At 47.2% G+C, this 19,697-nt stretch overlaps 1 protein-coding gene across 13 annotated transcripts in view; it reads right to left on the bottom strand.

The window, feature by feature from the left end:
• STYXL1 (serine/threonine/tyrosine interacting like 1) overlaps window positions 1-19,697 on the bottom strand; it is a 33,315-nt gene that overhangs the window by 8,813 nt on the left and 4,805 nt on the right. For 4 of the 13 annotated variants that reach the window (XM_027526734.1, XM_027526736.1, XM_027526735.1 and 1 more), the window contains exons 2-7: window positions 14,907-15,010; window positions 13,940-14,001; window positions 13,118-13,247; window positions 10,520-10,621; window positions 10,214-10,359; window positions 1,387-1,532 (exon numbers count right to left, since the gene is read on the bottom strand). In XM_027526734.1, coding sequence (XP_027382535.1) covers window positions 1,387-1,532; window positions 10,214-10,359; window positions 10,520-10,621; window positions 13,118-13,247; window positions 13,940-14,001; window positions 14,907-15,010 — 690 coding nt within the window. Of the gene's footprint in view, window positions 1-1,386; window positions 1,533-10,213; window positions 10,360-10,519; window positions 10,622-12,645; window positions 12,778-13,117; window positions 13,248-13,939; window positions 14,002-14,208; window positions 14,313-14,906; window positions 15,011-19,697 lie in introns of those variants that run through there. The other 9 variants (XM_027526740.1, XM_027526739.1, XM_027526738.1 and 6 more) reach the window with 9 other exon arrangements.

Here is a 19,697-nt window from a genome sequence, read left to right as displayed (position 1 = left end):
TGCCACGTCCTACCCGCTGGGCCACCGGGGAATTCACATGACTGTTGGCAGGATTCAGTTTCTCACGGGCTCTTGGACTGAGGGCCTCGGCTCATCACTAGCTGTTGGCTGAAAGCCATCAGGCCCTTGCCATGCAGACCTGTCTCCAGAGGACAGCTGACAGCATGGTAGCTGACTCCCTTCAGGGTGAGTGAGCACGGAGCGGTAAGACAGACGCCACGGTCTTTCTGTGACCCAATTTCAGAAGTGCCCGCCCATCACTTTTGCTTTAGCCCATCCATTAGTGCACCTCAGTAAGTCCAGCCCAAATGCTGTGAACGGTAGGTAGGGGGAAGCACCAGGGAGACTGCAAAGACATAGTCCACATTTCCCTTTTGTTGATTTCTGTTGAGTCAGTCGTCAGTCTGACTACTGTTCCTTTGAAAGTCATGTCTTACTTATCTGCTTCTTTTTACCTCTCTCTCTCTCTTGTTCTCAGCAGTCTCATTAAGTACCTTGATGTGACTTTCTTTAGATTTATTGATTTTCATATAGTAATTTTTATTACCAGATGCCTCACCGAATTCTTATGTTATATAAATTCCCTCTGAGCTGAATTTTATTAGCTTTTGATTAGGAACTAGAGGAAGTAGAGGCCTTGGTGATCATGACTGGACATAGCTGAGAAGACACAGGCTGACAAGCAAGGCTGTAAAGAACTTTCCTGCTCCATGAACAATGGTGAGTGTGTGTGTGTGTGTGTGTGTGTGTGTGTGTCCCTAGCATCAGGGAAAATCTGAGGCATAACAGTTGCTGTATCCAATGTTTGTGTCTTCCCAAAATTTATATGTTGAACCCTGCCCTTGTAAAAGGGACCCCTAGAGAGCTTTGCCCCTTCCACCAAGTGAGGACACAGCAAGAAGAGTCCATCTGTGAACCAACAGCAAGCCTTCGTCAGACACGGAATCTGCCAGTGCCTCCATCTTGGACTTCCCAGCCTCCACACCATGAGAAACCCCGTTGTTCATAAGCCACTGGTCTGCAGTATTCTGTTACAGCAGCCCAGATGGACTAAGAGAAGGGTTACTTCTCAGAGGGCCTGAGACAAGAAAAGCAGGGTAAACCAGGATTATTTTGCATCAGAATGTCAAAGCACCAAAAAAGCATTACTTTTGGTGAGATTTAAGTATGGGGTGTGGGGCAAGTGTAGGGTCTCAGTCTGGGGCAGAGGATGCTATGCTTACGCCGGGAAGTCAAGAGCAGGCTAGGAATAGATGAACAACGCAGATCCCATTCCAGTGTGTACTGGTTTCTAAAAGCCCTTTCAATCCTATCAGTGCATGACACTAGAAGGCTGATATAAATAAATAATACTAATATAAAAAAATCAATGGTATTTCTACTTACAATGGCCCTGTCTCCATGGAGATGTTGACATGTGCGCTGATTTTCAAATCCTTTTGAATTTTAGGGTCGCAGGCTTGCTTGAAATTTCCCAGGTAGATCCTGCCTGGCATTATCTCAATAGGGTATGGCTGGAAGGCATCCAGTTCCTGAGGAGGGGATGGAGAAAGCCTGCTGTGATAACAATCCCCAGAGAAGAAGCTGTTTTTGTTTTGTCTCTTGAGATGCAGCTCAGCAAACAAGCTTAGAAAGGCAAACTGGGATAGTGAATGAGACTAACCAAATGTTCATTGCCGTACTATTTACGTAGCCAGGACGTGGAAGCAACCTAACCGTCCAACATCAGGGGAATGGATAAAGAAGATGTGGTACATATATACAATGGAATGTTACTCGGCCATACAAAAGAATGAAGTAACGCTGTTTGCAGCAACAATGGATGGACCTAGAAATTATTATAACTAAGTGAAATAAGTCAGACAGAGACAGACAGACACTGTATGGTATCATTTATATGTGGGATCTTAAAAATATGATACAAAAAAAACACAAAAGAAAAAAGAAAACACACACACACAAAAACATGTGATACAAATGAACTTACTTACAAGACAAAAACAGACCCACAGACTTTGAAAACAAACTTATGGTTATCGAAAGGGAAAGATGTAGGGGGAGGGATAAATTAGGAGTTTGGGATTAACATACACACACTACAATATATAAAACAGATCATCAACAAGGACCTACTGAATAGCACAGGGAACTCTACTCAGTATTCTATAATAACCTATACGGGGAAAGACTCTGAAAACGAGTGGATCTATGTACACACACAGCTGAGCCAGTTTGCTGTACCCCTTTAACTAACACCACATGGTAAAGCAACTACATCCCAATATAAAATACAATTTAATTTAAAAAATTATGTCAAAAAAATTAAAAACAAAACTACCATTTGATCCAGCAATCCCACTTTTGGTATATATCTGAAGGAAATGAAATGACCATCTTAAAGATAGATCTGCACCCCACATGATCATTTGAGCATTATTCACAAAAGAGACAGAAATGACCTAGAAGTCCATCAATGGATGAATGGATAAAGAAAATATGGCATGTATATACAATGGAATGCTGTTCAGCCATAAAAAGGAAGGAAATCTTGTCATTTGTGACCACATGAATGGAATTTGAGGGCACTGTCCTGAGTGAATAAGTAAAAAAAAAAAAAAAAAAACATTGCATGATCTCATTCACATGTGAAACTCTGAAAAAGCAAAACTCATGGTATTTCCAGGGCCTGAGGGGGTGGGTAAAATGGGGAGACATTCAGTCAGTTCAGTTCAGTCGCTCAGTCGTGTCCGACTCTTTGCAACCCCATGAATCGCAGCACGCGAGGCCTCCCTGTCCATCACCAACTCCCGGAGTTCACTCAGACTCACGTCCATCGAGTCAGTGATCTCATCCTCTGTCATCCCCTTCTCTTCCTGCCCCCAAGTCCTCCCAGCATCAGAGTCTTTTCCAATGACTCAACTCTTCGCATGAGGTGGCCAAAGTACTGGAGTTTCAGCTTTAGCATCATTCCTTCCAAAGAAATCCCAGGGCTGATCTCCTTCAGAATGGACTGGTTGGATCTCCTTGCAGTCCAAGGGACTCTCAAGAGTCTTCTCCAACACCACAGTTCAAAAGCATCAATTCTTCGGCGCTCAGCCTTCTTCACAGTCCAACTCTCACATCCATACGTGACCACAGGAAAAACCATAGCCTTGACTAGACGAACCTTTGTTGGCAAAGTAATGTCTCTGCTTTTCAATATGCTATCTAGGTTGGTCATAACTTTCCTTCCAAGGAGTAAGCGTCTTTTAATTTCATGGCTGCAGTCACCATCTGCAGTGATTTTGGAGCCCAAAAAATAAAGTCTGACACTGTTTCCACTGTTTCCCCATCTATTTCTCATGAAGTGATGGGACCAGATGCCATGATCTTAGTTTTCTGAATGTTGAGCTTTAAGCCAACTTTTTCACTCTCCACTTTCACTTTCATCAAGAGGCTTTTGAGTTCCTCTTCACTTTCTGCCATAAGGGTGGTGTCATCTGCATATCTGAGGTTATTGATATTTCTCCTGGCAATCTTGCTTCTTCCAGCCCAGCATTTCTCATGATGTACTCTGCATATAAGTTAAATAAGCAGGGTGACAATATACAGCCTTGATGTACTCCTTTTCCTATTTGGAACCAGTCTGTTGTTCCATGTCCAGTTCTAACTGTTGCTTCCTGACCTGCATACAAATTTCTCAAGAGGCAGGTCAGGTGGTCTGGTATTCCCATCTCTTGAAGAATTTTCCACAGTTTATTGTGATCCACACAGTCAAAGGCTTTGGCATAGTCAATAAAGCAGAAAGAGATGTTTCTCTGGAACTCTCTTGCTTTTTCCATGATCCAGAGGATGTTGGCAATTTGATCTCTGGTTCCTCTGCCTTTTCTAAAACCAGCTTGAACATCAGGAAGTTCACGTTCACATATTGCTGAAGCCTGGCTTGGAGAATTTTGAGCATTACTTTACTAGCGTGTGAGATGAGTGCAATTGTGCGGTAGTTTGAGCATTCTTTGGCATTGCCTTTCTTTGGGATTGGAATGAAAACTGACTTTTTCCAGTCCTGTGGCCACTGCTGAGTTTTCCAAATTTGCTGGCATATTGAGTGCAGCACTTTCACAGCATCATCTTTCAGGATTTGAAATAGCTCAACTTGAATTCCATCACCTCCACTAGCTTTGTTCGTAGTGATGCTTTCTAAGGCCCACTTGACTTCATATTCCAGGATATCTGGCTCTAGGTGAGTGATCACACCATTGTGATTATCTGGGTCGTGAAGATCTTTTTTGTACAGTTCTTCTGTGTATTCCTGCCACCTCTTCTTAATATCTTCTGCTTCTGTTAGGTCCATACCATTTCTGTCCTTTATTGAGCCCATCTTTGCATGAAATGTTCCTTTGGTATCTCTGATTTTCTTGAAGAGATCTCTAGTCTTTCCCATTCTGTTGTTTTCCTCTATTTCTTTGCATTGATCTCTGAAGAAGGCTTTCTTATCTCTTCTTGCTATTCTTTGGAACTCTGCATTCAGATGCTTATATCTTTCCTTTTCTCCTTTGCTTTTCACTTTTCTTCTTCTCACAGGTATTTGTAAGGCCTCCCCAGACAGCCTTTTTGCTTTTTTGCATTTCTTTTCCATGGGGATGGTCTTGATCCCTGTCTCCTGTAGAATGTCACGAACCTCAGTCCATAGTTCATCAGGCACTCTATCTATCAGATCTAGTCCCTTAAATCTATTTCTCACTTCCACTGTATAATCATAAGAGATTTGATTTAGGTCATACCTGAATGGTCTAGTGGTTTTCCCTACTTTCTTCAATTTCAGTCTGAATTTGGCAATAAGGAGTTCATGATCTGAGCCACAGTCAACTCCTGGTCTTGTTTTTGTTGACTGTATAGAGCTTCTCCATCTTTGGTTGCAAAGGATATAATCAATCTGATTTCGGTGTTGACCATCTGGTGATGTCCATGTGTAGAGTCTTCTCTTGTGTTGTTGGAAGAGGATGTTTGCTATGACCAGTGCATTTTCTTGGCAAAACTCTATTAGTCTTTGCCCTGCTTCATTCTGTATTCCAAGGCCAAATTTGCCTGTTACTCCAGGTGTTTCTTGACTTCCTACTTTTGCATTCCAGTCCCCTATAATGAAAAGGACATCTTTTTTGGGGTGTTAGTTCTAAAAGGTCTTGTAGGTCTTCATAGAACCGTTCAACTTCAGCTTCTTCAGCGTTACTGGTTGGGGCATAGACTTGGATTACTGTGATATTGAATGGTTTGCCTTGGAAACGAAGAGAGATCATTCTGTCGTTTTTGAGACTGCATCCAAGTACTGCATTTTGAACTCTTGTTGACCATGATAGCTACTCCATTTCTTCTGAGGGATTCCTGCCTGCAGTAGTAGATATAATGGTCATCTGAGTTAAATTCACCCATTCTAGTCCATTTTAGTTCGCTGATTCCTAGAATGTCGACGTTCACTCTCGCCATCTCTTGTTGTGGATGTGACTGGTGATAGAAGCAAGGTCCGATGCTGTTCTGGGGATCTAATGTACAGCATGGTGACTACAGTTAACAACACAGTATTATATACTTGAAATTTTAACAAAATTTCTAGAAAGTACATCTTAAATGTTTCATCACTCACACACACATAAATGGTAATTGTGTGAGGTGATGGATGTGCTCATTTTACTATGGTAATCATCTTGCAACATATGAAGTGAAAGTGTTAGTTGCTCAGTCCTGTCTGACTCTGTGGGACCCCATGGACTATAGCCCTCCAGGCTCCTTTGTCCATGGGATTCTCCAGGCAAGAATACTGGAGTGGGTAGCCATTCTCTTCTCCAGGAGATCTCCCTGACCCAGAGATCAAACCCAGGTATCCTGCATGTCAGGCAGATTCTCTACCATCTGAGCCACCAGGGAAGTGGCAACATATATGTGTATCAAATCATGTTGTATGCCTTATACTTACACAGTCTTATATGTCAATTATACCTCAATAAAGCTGGGGGGCTGGATCACAAAATTTGAGTGTTTCCAAGGAAAGATTATTAGAGCACCCATCAGGTGGTTAGAAACAATTATTAATAAAAATAATTATTAAACAATTATTAATGAGACTTATAAACAAGCCAGAGAAGCACACCAGTCTAAGACTGTTCTCAAAGCATGCCTCCAGAACTAATGAAAATTCCCCTAATGGTTCCTTGGGTGACCTCTTGTAGTTCAGATGTCTGTAATAAAACAGTGGATACTTGTTTATTGTTGGCATAGACTGAAAACTTACTTGTTATATTTAGTAATATAAAACCTAGGCATAACCTCACAAGAAAAAAAGAAAAAGAAATCCACTAGCATTGAATAAATTGATGTTTATTGAATATGATCTGGTGGTGGTGGTGGTTGTTCAGTCGCTGAGTTGTGTCTCTTTGTGACCCCATAGACTGTATGTAGCATGCCAGGCTTCCCTGTCCTTCACTGTATCCCAGAGTTTGCTCAGGCTCATGTCCATTGAGTCAGTGATGCTATCTAGCCATCTCATCCTCGGCTGCCCTCTTCTCCTTCTACCTTCAATCTTTCTCAGCATCAGGCTCTTTTCCAATGAGTTGGCTCTTTGCATCATTGGCCAAAGTTGTTGGAGCTTCCACTTCAGCATCAAATTTGGAAAACTCAGCTGTGGCCACAGGACTGATTTCATTCCAATCCCAAAGCAGGGCAATGCCAAAGAATGTTCAAACTGTCTAGAAACCCCCTATTTTTCACCAGTTTTCCATAGGAAATGCTAACCAATATAATTTTAAAGGTCAAACCAGTTCTAAACCACCTCTGGCTCCAAGTTCAACTCAGAAACAACATCTTAAGACCTCAAGCTAGTGTGCAGCCCACCTGCGCCTTTCAGAGCCTTGTGGCTTCAGCACACCTCCCCTCCCAGTGAACCCCCCACCAGCCCACACTCCTCCAAAACTGTCGACCTCAAAAGCTTTTTTATCAATAAGCAGACACCACTCCGAGTCAATCCCCAAGTCTGTGAGACATTCGGCCCTTCCACATGCGGGCAGGCAGGCCCACCACCTGCAAATGTGACCCAAAGCGCTCCCCAGGGTTCTGGGTGACCACCCCCTCAGGACGCTCCGCTTGCTGGAGCCAAGTGGACTCCTCCTGGTTTCACCTGGAGAATCTCACTCAGTCTCACCACAAATCTGTCAAGGATCTTCCTGATGCTTTCGAACCAGCCTACTTTCCCAATAGTTTTAAGGGCCGTGGGGGAGTGGGTGTGACATGGATAAAAAAATGCTCTGCTCTAAACAGCCACTGCCTGTTAATTCTAGAGGACACAGTTTTGATAACCACGTCAACAAATGTAAGAGAAACCAGTATCACAAACTAACGTGTCCAAATTGAGCCCACTGCTTTCTCCCGACACAGCTATAGTCCATGGGGTCACAAATAGTTGGACATGACTTAGTGACTAGACAACAACATATAAAACAGGAAATTAGAAGTCACTCTGTCTAAAGTAGAGGGGCCATCTCAGAGTCTAAACTCCGTGCCTCCATCCCCCTGGTAGGAGTTCCTTGGGGAGCAGCAGAGACACGTCTGCTTCATAACGTGTCAAAACACATAACAGGAAGGGAGTGGGGCTTTCATTCTTGCCCCTGAATTAGTAACAAAAGTCCCGAAGTAGGGAGAAGCCAATCTAGGAACGTACATCCTACGAGGGCCTCGAACAAGCAGCATAGAACTCACCTGTCCAGGCCCTGCTAGATACCACCCCATCCCTCTTCCCAAACTACCTAAGAAGATGGGGCAAGGACCAGTCTCAGGGGTATACACATCAGAACTGACCGAACTGTACATTCTAAGTATGTGCTGTTTTAACCTATGCCAATTCCAACTTCCTAAAGCTTTAAAAGAAAATAAAGGGGCTTTTGTGGTGATCCAGTGGTTAAGAATCTGCCTGCCAATGGTGAGGACAAGGGTTTGATCCCTGATCTGGGAAGATCCCACGTGCCACGGGATAACTAAGCCCATGCACTGCAACTACTGAAGCCCGTGCTCCGCAAAAAGAGAAGCCCCTGCAATGAGAGGCCCAAGCACCGCAACAAGAGCAGCCCCTGCTCTCCGCCCATGCACAGCAGCAAAGACCACTGCAGCCAAAAGTGAATATTAAAAAAAAGAAAAAGAAAGAAGGTGAGTTATGAGCATGTCATGTTTGCAGACAAGAAAGGCCCTCTTTCGTCCCTGCAAAGCCAGTAAGGACGCTCCTCTGGGAGAAAAGAGGGGTGCCTGGGGGGCCCGGGAAGACTGGCTGTACAGCTGCTGAGCTAAGAATCACAGTTCAGCGGAAGGTGACGAAGTGCCCTGGAGAGCGTCACACGCATACCCTGTGTTTGGGAACAGGTATGACCCCAGGCGTGGGTCCCCGCCTTTTCGCACGGGCTGGCTGGAGCAGCCGTGCCAGCAAGGCCAGGAGCAGCCTCATTCCCATCATCACACCCTCCGGGGGCTCATTCTGGGCTTCAGGTGAAGGAATGTGGATGGGGTGGGAGGTCGTGAGCTGCCAAGGGAAGGGAAGGGACCTGGGGGCATTCCTGTCAGGAATTCTCAGCTGGCTCTCTCTGAAGGATCCTTGGTAACAGATGGAAAGGAAACCAGCCTCAAAGGCCATCATCTGTGGCACACAGAACCAGGCGGGGCAAAATGAGAAGAAAGCACGTCCCCACCACTGATAAGCAGCCAGTCACACAAGACAGGGCCCACCCGGACCCCCAGCACCAAAGGGACCAGGACAGGAAGGGGGGAAGTAAGGAGGTATCCCTGAAGCTATCATACACTCCTCCCCATTCCCAGTCCCGAGCCCACAGACAATGGAAAGCTGCCCAACTCCAGGAAGGGAGAAGAAAGAAGACCTGGGTTGAGGCTAAACTAGTCTAGCCTGTACTGGACTGTTTTATTCCCTTTTAAAAAATTATTTCAAAAGTAGAGAGAATAATGTAACAAACCTCTGGATCTCTCACCCTTCAGCAAGCATTCATTATCAACTAATGGCCCATTTTGTTTCATATGTACCTCCAACTTCCCGACCCTCCCCAGATTATTTTGAAGGACATTCTAGACATCATGTTATTTTCATTATAAATATCTCATTATGTATCTCTAAAAGATAGAGACTCGCGTTTTCAGAAACATAGCCATAATAATGTCATCACAACCTTAAAAAATATATAATAATAATTCCTTGCTGTTCAGTCGCTCAGTCATGTCCGACTCTTTGTGACCCCGTGGACTGCAGCACACCAGGCTTCCCTGTCCATCACCAACTCCCAGAGCTTGCTCAGACTCATGTCCATCGAGTCGGTGATGCCATCCAACCCTCTCATCCTCTGTCGTCCCCTTCTCCTCTTGCCCTCAATCTTTCCCAGCATCAGGGTCTTTTCCAATGAGTCAGCTCTTCGCATCAGGTGGAACTCCTTACTATCACCAAATTCCAGTTCCTAGGCACACTTCTCCAGTTGTTTTATAATATGATGAAACTGAAATTTTTCATAACCGAGAGTGGTTGGAAAGTATGTTATCGGCCCATGATGCTGCCCACGGCGAGTGAGAGCACGGCTGAAGTAATCGCTAGAAAGAATGAGACCCCTGCAGGTCCACATTCCACTTCACTCCTGACTCTTCAAGAAACCGGATGCTATGAAATCCCCGCAGGGAGTGCCCCTGTCTGCCTGTCACTGCATCCCAGTGCTCACCTTATTCACCCTCTGGTTTGGCTCCGGACACCTTGCATAACACCTCGGCCACACCTTGTCACAACCCTGGTCTCCCCCACTAGACAAAGGAATCCTTGTAGGCAGGGGCTGCTCTCTCACCCTTTCGTTGTATCCTCTGGACCCAGCCAGGGTTCGTGAGGCCAGACGGCTAAGGATGGCCCCGCCTGTGTGGCTTTGACCACAGCCCATCACCCAGAACCCCCGCCGCGGATCCCTGCTCTCTAAACCGGCCTCATTGATGAAACACCACACTGGCTCTGCCTCCATCTGGCACTTATAATTCATCACACTGGACTGGACTGCACCTCCTGGCTGCCCGAGTTCATTCCCAAGCCTCCGTCAACACCTCTTCCACCTTTTCCACGTCATCTGTCTCCTGCTTCTCCAGCCCTGCTCTCGACCCCTTCGGCCCCCAGGGAAAGGCCCCACTCCCGCCCGAGCCTGCCTGTGCTCGGTGCGCAGCTTGCCTGAGGCATCCAGATGATCTTCTGTGTCCGGAAGAAGTGATACATGGCCGAGAAGAGCTCGTAGCCTCCTCTCAGGATAAGGACGGGGTGGCGCGTGAGGTGGGTCAGGGCTCTGCCACACTCAACAGCCGCTCCAAGCACTATTCCTAAGAGCAGAGACCAAAGAGATGACTGTCCCCTCTGTGCTCACCGTGTGCCTAGAGGCCCAGTGGGCAGGCACTTCACTCTGGAAAACAATTATCGAGGAAACTGAAGTGAATATAAATAGAGATGAAAGCTACAATTAAAATTTAAAAAGCGATTCACCACCGAGTAAGCTGATCTTTGTCTGTAAACTCCAAGATTTCCTTTTCGTTTCCATACTGTTGCAAGGAAGGACGATCCAAGACAAGTGAAGTGTGCACGTGCCTATGAAAGCGACAGTCGCTGGGTCATGTCCAACTCTGTGACCACACAGACTATACTCATGGAATTCTCCAGGCCAACACCAGTGTGGGTAGCCTTTCCCTTCTGCGGGGGATCTTCCCAACCCAGGTCTCCCACATTTCAGGTGGATTCTTTACCAGCTGAGCCACATATATGTATATACAATATCATAAATGATATACCACACAATTCATTCATTTAAAGTATATAAATTAACGTTTTTAATGTATTTCCAGTTATGCAACCATCACTGCGGTCAATTTCAGAACATTTTAATCACCTCCAAGAGAAACCATGTACCAGTTAGGGGGTTTCATTTCTCACTTCCCTGCAAACATTCAGCTCTAAGCAACCACTAACCTAATTTCTTACGGCTCGACCTATTTTGGACATTTTATAGAAATGGAATTGTATAAATGTGGCGTTCTGCATCTGGTTTCTTTCACTGGGCATGATGTTGTCAAAGTTCATCTATGTTGCAGCCAGTGTCAGCACTCCATCCTTTTTCACAGCTGAATAATATTCCTCTGTGTGGCTCTCCATGTCTGGTTTATCCACTGATCTGTTGATGACTATTTCAGGTGTTCCCATTTTGTGGCTATTATCAGACTGCCAGGAACACCCATGTACAAGGTTTCGTGTGCACATGTTCAACTTCTCTCTAGTATACACTATGGACAAAGAATGTTGCTTGCCATATCAGTAAACAAAGAACACTGTGGCCATCAAGCCACTGGCCACTGCGGTCGTCCCTGACTGTGCAACCTTCCCCGAGTAAGCAAATCATCAGAGTGTGGTTTTGGGATTTGTTGTTCTGTGATTGTGATTTCTTACTGAGTAAGGATGGCGACTCCGTAGTGCTAAAGTGAGGTCAGGTACAGAGTGTAGAGGGGATTGTTTTCACCGACCACCATTTCCTAGGACTTCAGGGTTCAGCCGACAATCCTAGGATTGCAGACCAGGGACGAGTGTAGCAAAGAGGGGACAATTTCCTGGCTAAGGGCCTCCTGGGAAAACTGGTGTTATTACAGGCGGAAGCCTAACGCCACCCAGTGGCCACTGGTATGAGTGCCCAGCCCATGGAACTCATCCACCCCTATCGGTCACTGAGCCGGCCGGCAGCAGCAACGCGTGGTCAGCCCAAAGCAGGGGCTGAATGGAGAATGCAGCGGAGCCTCAGTGAAGCAGACTGGAACTGGCCGCGGTCCAGCTCGAGGATGAAGTGACTGTTCTCCAGGATCACTCGGGTTTGAATCCTGGCCCCACCACTTACTAGGTGTGGTGGTTTAAAAACTCTTCCCACAAACGCTTTCAAATGCTTCCCTTTAGTTTAATTCCCCTCTCCTGTAGGGGTTGGAGAAGGAAATGGCAACCCGCTCCAGTGTTCTTGCCTGGAGAATCCCAGGGACAGGGGAGCCTGGTAGGCTGCCGTCTATGGGGTCACACAGAATCGGACACGACTGAAGCGACTTAGCAGCAGCAGCAGCAGCCTGTAGGGGTGGGCTGTACTCAGTGACTTGCTTCTAATGAACAGAATGTGACCTAGTATTTCCATCTCAAGACCAGGTCATAAATAGGCGCGTAGCTGTCCCCTTCTCTCCCTCTGTCTTGGCCCATTCCCTCTGGGGAAACCAGCTGCCCTGTCGTGAGGCCGTCTAAGCAGCCCTCTGCATAAGTTCGTGCAGTGAGGAACAGAGGACTCCTGGCTATTCCCACGGGAGTGACCATCTCGGAGGCATGTCATCCTGGCCCCATCTCACCTTCTCGGGACAGCAGCCTGGCTGACGTCATGTCTACAGCCTCAGGATAGGCAAGAATCTCCCAGCTAAGTGCTCCCGAATGCCACAGAAACAAGCAGACAACTAACGATTATGGTATTAAACTACTGACTTTGGGGGTAATTTGTTACATAGCAGTAGAAACCCACGGTCCCAGACATGGGGAACGACTTATTTCACCTTCCTGGACTCCAGTTTCCTCCCCTATAAAACAGAGACGTTACTTACTAGGAGACCGCTCTCCACGGCCTTTCATGTTTCTACATGTCCTCTGAACAAAGGCGCTGGCTTTTCAAGGATATCTGTGTAATAAACAGCCTCGGATGATAGAGACAGTTCCTCCCTCCAGAGTCAAGGGCAGGCAGGCTTTCTGCATGTTTGTTAGAAAAGATTTAGGCCCCCTAAGCTCAGAGGTCTCTAACACCACCACCCACTGTCTTCTGGCCACTTTTATTGCTCTGAGAAATAAAGTCTTTTATCTCTGAGCCAGGAGCTTCAGGTCTTGTGCCAGCATCCATGAAACCATGGCAGGCTTACTTGTCACCTTGCAAAGAAGGAAACAACCCAGACCCTTCCCAGGTTCTGACACTGCCATGCCCATAGGGCTGCTCTGTAGAGGTGGCCCAGGCAGAGCTCCCGGCATGTGGCAAAGGCGCTCAGTAGCTTAACTCTTCGTCCTGCTGCTCTGGTAAAGACTCACTGTGCTTGCCGTCATCAGTGCTGTCGTCTTTCAGCATTAGCTCCAGGGAGATGGTGTTGTTATCGTATACCACACAGTATTCCACACACTCCAGATCCACAGACTCCGGGATTAGATATTTGCCTGCCCTCTAAAGAAACCACCGGAGAAGCCTGTTGGCAGGTGGGTTAGGCTGAGCCCACACGCCCTGCACACCAGCACTGGGAGGAGCCCAGGTGGGACAGCTCCCCCTTCCTTGACTACACACAGGCCCGGAAGCCCTGAGAGTGGACCAGAGAGGCTGCCACGTTCCAAGAGTCTTCCACACCCATGGTTCCCCCTGGGAGAAGCTGTCCACGGCTGACTGGACCAGAGATGATACCCTGGCCAAAGAAAAGTGGTCTAGTGACCAGCCCACAGCTGATTAGGAGCCCTGGCACAGGTGCTGAGAGAGCAGCTGCGGCCACTGGAACTACTGACATCCTCTGGAGAAGGGTGTGGGCGATGGAGACCAAATCCAAAATCTGCCGTGAAGAGGGAAGTAAGCAGACAGGCCTGAATGGGCAAAAGTCACAACCCCAGGGTTCATAACATTGCCTGGCACATCAAAGAATTAAATAAACATTTCTTAATGAAGCTGTTGACCATGGGGGACAGGGAGAGGCCTCAGGGAGTATGTGACAGTGTCAGAGACCCTTGTGGTGGACACACGGGGTCCTGCCCCTGCCGCCCACGGTGTCCAGTAGGAGGTGCCCCTCCTGGACCTCGGATAAACCCTCCCATTCTTCCGGCCCTCCAGTAAGGTAGCCCGTCCGCCCCACATTCGGACCCTTGTCAGCATACCTTCTTCACAAGGAGTGCTGTAATCACGTGGCTTTCATCATACTCCCGTTTGGACCGCACATCTGAAAAGGAAAAGCATCGAATGAGTAACTGCTTTTGCAAAGGAACACGTGACCAATGAGAGCGCTAAAATACGTTAAAGTAAAACAATGAGCCACAAACAGACATAATAGCTCTAATACAAATAACCAACAAAATCTTGTATCCAGAATTTGTAAAGAACTTAGAAATCAATGGGGGAAAAAAACTACATCTGAAGACATCTTTACCTTCAGATACAGCTCAAGAGTACCTCCAAGGCTGACTCCAGCCCTTGTGAAGTGTCTGCCTGAGGACACTCAAGGCCGCCAAAGAACTTACTGCTTGCTCCAGCTGGCACCTGAAGACAGGGCCCCTGCCCCCGCCTCTGAGGAGGGTAGAGCCTAGCTTCGATAAGCACCAGTTAGCGAGCCCCCTTAGGTCTCACATGGTCCAACTCCCACCCAGTTCGTAGTTTTCACTTCCCTGACTCTGAGCCCCACATTCCCCTTCTCTACTCCCTCATTCTCCATAGCAAAGGCCTCTGTGCAAACTGGAGTCCTGTTCACTCTGGGCTCCTCCCTATTGCAATAGTACACTACCGATTAAATTAGATCATTAAATCAGAATTTAATGATCTAATAACAAAAATGAACTAACTACACTCTAGCTCCATGCAACAACATAAGTGAATCTTCATCGCATAGTCTTGAGCAAAGGTCAGAGACATGGTCTATCTGGCTTAAAAACAAGTGAAACTGGGACTTCCCTGGTGGTCCAGTGGTTAAGAAGCCCTCTTCCAAAGCAGGGGGTGCAGGTTCGATCCCTAAGATTCCACATGCTGTGGAACCACTAAGCCCTCACACTACAACTAGAGAGTCTGCCCACCGCCACGGAAGACCCCACCTGCCACAGCTAAGACCTACACACCCATAAATAAAGTACTCACCCAATAAACAGAGGTAGTTGGGTTCAGTTAATCTGGATAGTTTTGTGACCTGATTCAAGATGTTATAAAGCTCTGTTGGTTCACACAAAACCAAACCGGTCATCCTACAGGAAAGAATCCATAACGTATTAATAAAAGCTCAGTGAAGTGAAAGTCGCTCAGTTGTGTCCAACTCTTTGCGACCCCATGGACTATTCAGTCCATGGAATTCTCCAGGCCAGAATATTATTGAGTGGGTAGCCTTTCCCTTTTCCAGGGGATCTTCCCAACCCAGGGATCGAACCCAGGCCTCCCGCATTGCAGGTGGATTCTTTAGCAGCTGAGCCACAAGGGAAGCCCAAGAATACTGGCGTGGGTAGCCTATTCCTTCTCCAAGGGATCTTCCCAACCCAGGAATTGAACCACAGTCTCCTGCATTTCAGGCAAATTCTTTACCAACTGAGCTATCAGGGAAGCCCAAAAGCTTAGTACATCTTTCTATTTTAGATGAAGGACTACCAAGTAAGATAATTAAACTTTCTTAACATGTGTTCAAACAAAGGTGAAAATAATCACCAAAGTGATCAAGGAAACTTCAAAAACTGAAAGTGAAATGTGTGTAGGGGAGATAAACATTGCACACAACATATCTGAATAAAACAGGTTGTAAAACAGTCACCAATTCATTTCTTCTTTCAGTAAATCATCACTGAACACCTACTACATGCCAGGCACTGGAAATAACTGTGGTCAACTAGACCCACCCTCATGAAGATTACAGTCAAGCGTGGAATGCAGACATTGGACCAAAAAATACTTCGTTAAGCAGGGAAAGCATTATAAAAGGGTCAGCATCCAGTGTCACAGGAGGTGCCAACAGGAGGGCCTCGCCTAGTCGGGGGATGGGTGGTCAGAGAAGGGCTGTCTGAGATGTGATTGCTGAGACAGGAGCTTAGGCAAGACTTAGGCAGGTGGAGGAGGGAGAGAGGATGAAGGAGGTGGGGACACTCCTGAGAGCAGGAGGGAACTTAGCACCTGAGGTTTCCAAAGGAGCCTGGGGTGACGACAGTGGGAAGAGAGTGATGACGGAGACCCTGGGGAGGCTGGTGCAGGTCCCTTGTGAGGGGCCTTGTGGGCTTATTGTAAAGATCGTGGTGCTTCGTGGAAGGTGGCTCATCGCTCACTGGTACTGACAGAACTGCCCGGCCAGCCTGGGCTGTGGCTCCTGCTTACAGGGCTGCTCTTGGTTCCTGGGCACAACAGTCTCTGCTGCCCCCGGACACTGAGGGGAGAAGGCCTGTGCAGAAGCTTCCTGCAAGGAGGTTACCTTTTAGCCGGGGTGGGAGCGACCAGGAGCAGCCAGCAGACCTCTGCAGGCCAGTCAAGTCCAGGGACAATCTTGCTCAAGTGGACAGTTAGGGTCCACTTCAGAATTGCCAATACGATGCTCCCCAGAAAGGCTAACCCCTCATCTTGGGCCCTGAACCTTCTCGCCTCCTCCAGCACCTCAGTTCTCAGCCTCCCCTCCAACACCATCAGTTTCGGTCTCCATGTAGGTCATTCCCAGTGGCGTGCCAGCATCCTCCGTGCCTGTCTCTGTTCCCTTTGTCACCTGAGACCTTTCAAAGGGATATGTCTACACGGCCTCCACTTCCTCACCTCTGAACTCTAGACTGAACGCCTGTTGTGCCACTTATTCTTGGCTGCCTGACCTCAGGGAATAATTAGCCTTTTTGTGCCTCAGTTTCTGCCTCTGTTAAATGGGGGTAAAAATAGTATTGCCATTTCTGTAGAACAAGGATAATAGTACTTGTTGTGTGTGGATCAATGAAATTACACACGGAAGACATTCTGAGCAGGGAGGAAGGGCTCGGTAACTGTTAGCTATTGGTACAAATTTCTCCCCTGGAACTTCTAACCCCAAACCACAGAAACTGCTCTTATCAAGGTCATCACAAATACTCCTCCTGCCTAATCCATTTAGTCATTCCTCTGTAACCCACTTGAATGCCTCCTTCCCCACTCTCCGCTCCCAGGACCCCCCACTCTCTAGGCTTCCCACTTCCCTCTCAGATGGCTCCAACTCTCCCCACGAGCACACCCTCAGACACAGTCATCTCCTCTCTTCTCTACCTACACTCTCACTCTGGGACAGAGCTTCTCAGCCTTGGTACCACTGACATGCGAGGCCAGGTAATTCTTGGTGGTGGGGCTGACCTGTGCACCACGGGATGTTTAGCAGGATCCCCAGCCCCTTCCAGCAGAAGCCAGTACCAACTCCCACCCTCCAATTACAAATGTTTCCAGACGTCACCAAATGTCCCCTGCAAGAAGGGCAAAGTCACCGTTAGTTGACAACCACCACTCCCCTAGAGTCTAGGGGATTCATCCAGTCCCTGGAAGACCCCCTGTATACCAATGACTCCCAAATCATAGCCTCTACTTGACCTCTCCACTGAGCTCCAGGCTCCATGTGGATGCCTGATAGGTAGCTCAAGTATAATGTAGCCAGAAAAGAAGGTTTAAATTACACAAGCCCACATCTCCAATATCTTCTTGTCTTTTAGTCTTCCCTGTCTCAATAAACAGCACCATTATCCACAAAGTTACTCGAGGTCACATGTCTAATCCCTCATTTCCCTCCCATTAGCTCCCATCTATTAGCTCTACAACCTCAATATATTGGGCTTCCCAGGTGGCTTCATAGTAAAGAATCTGCCTGCCAATGTAGGAGACGCAGGTTTGAGCCCTGGGTCGGGAAGATCCCCTGGCGAAGGAAATGCCAAGCCACTCTAGTATTCTTGCCTGGAAAACCCATGGATAGAGGAGCCTGGTGGGTTATAGTCCATGGGGTCCCAAAAGAGTCGGACATGACTTAGTGACTAAGCAACAACACCTAAATATATATATTCCAAGCCCATCTCCAGGGGGCTAGCAAAGTACTAGCATTCTAGACCAAAGTACTAGCATCTCTCTCCCAAGGACACAGTACTTGCCAATTGGGCTTTTTGCTTCTGCTTTCTCCCTATAGTCTAAACTTCACATGGCAGTCAGGGTGACCCTTGTGAAGTATGAGTTCATTGTCTTCACCTGTACTCACTCATTTGCTTATTTTTATCATCAGTCTCCTCATAGTGGAATGTATGGCTTATAAGAGTGGGGGCCTTGCCCTTCTGTTCACTGCAGTACCCCCACATGGTGCCCAGGATTTCTGATGCAGACCAATGCTCAGTCAGCACGTGTTTAACCAATACATTATTACTAGTCACCATTCCTGCCTTCACCAATGGGCCCATCCTGACCTAATGCCATACACCTAGATGCCACACACAGAGCCCTCCTAAAGGACCTCCCAACTCATCCCCCCAGGTCCTCTGCCTCTGAAAGTCCTGATCTCAGGCCATTTTGGAGGCGGTGAGCATCAGGGAATGGGGATGGACTCTGTGTCCAGTCCCCAAACTTCATGAAGCCAACCTAAAAGCGGGCTCCTAACATACCTGGTTGATCACTCAGAGTCCATCCTCACCCTCCCATCTGCTTCTCCCCATGACAACCTCCATCTCTTCATTCACTAGCTAACACACTGTCTCTGGGCTTTCAGGTAAAAACCTAGTCTAGCCCCAGGAATCAACTCCTTCTGACATCTCTCCTTCCCAAAGGGTGCACTCCCACTTGTCAGGCAAGATCTGCCTCACCTGCTGGCAAACCTCAGGAGGGTGTGCACTGTCCTGCCCCTAACAGCACACTCCTGAGAGAAGACGCAGCCCTGTAAGCCACAGTGAGAAGCGCCACTGGACTGGGCAGGCAGAGGACTGGACACAGCTAACAGCCCTTCCAGCGCAACTCCACACTCGTTTTTGTTTCTTTTTTTTTGGCTACACTGAGCATCAGGAGGCATCGTAGGTCCCTGACTCAGGATCAAACCTGTGCCCCCGCCAGTGGAAACATGGAGTCCTAGTCACTGGACCACCAGGGAATTCCTGCTCCAAACTCTGAAGGGTATGAGAGGTTCTTGGCTCCACCATTTAGGTCCTAAGAATAATTTGATATCGAACTTTTATATAGAACCATAAAACAAATACTGATGAGGTGCTAAGCCAGGCTTGTGCCCCACCTTCTGCTCCTGACATGGGTTCCTGGATATGCCCAAGCTCTGGACCCAGCTTTGCTTTCATTTCCCTGACCTCTGGCTGGCCCAGGGGACTGAAGCCTCTGCTCTCAACTCAGAACTGCCACCATCAGCATCTCAGCTCTTGGGAGCTCCTGGCCAGCAGCTCCAGGCTGCCTCTGCTGTCACCAGTCCACCACCTCCTCGTGCTCTGCTGGCATGTAACTTGGAAAGCCAAGTCCTTTGATGCCCAGCAGGGATGGGCCACAACTGAAAATTAAGCTATATAAACATAGTTCTGTTTTAAAATGTATGTCCCCAATTTCCAATATTCTAGGGTCCCTAGAGGGAAATAAAACTCTCATACAGGTTGGACAATTAAATCTTTCTAATTCTTCATTTTAGCTCCAAGGATATGAAAGATGTAAAATACTTCACTTGAGTAAAATACTTCACTTGTGGTACAATTTTAGGGTTGAAGAGAAGATAAGTTAGCACAGAATATGTGCACCTAAGAGCAAAACTTTGATAGCTCGTGACCGTGGTCCAAAGCCTCTCGCAAGGAACAAAATGGTCAGTATGCGTGCTTATGCGTGGCTCGCGTGGGGTGCAGCAAGGAGGGTATCGGTGTGTTTCCTATATTGTGCATAAAGATATACAATGAAGAATGAGAAAAATTAATCTATAGTGATAGAAATCAGGAA

The sequence above is a fragment of the Bos indicus x Bos taurus genome, chromosome 25 (genome assembly GCF_003369695.1).
Source record: "Bos indicus x Bos taurus breed Angus x Brahman F1 hybrid chromosome 25, Bos_hybrid_MaternalHap_v2.0, whole genome shotgun sequence".
NCBI classification, from domain to species: Eukaryota; Metazoa; Chordata; class Mammalia; order Artiodactyla; family Bovidae; genus Bos; species Bos indicus x Bos taurus.
This window is presented reverse-complemented; position numbering and strand designations above follow the sequence as displayed.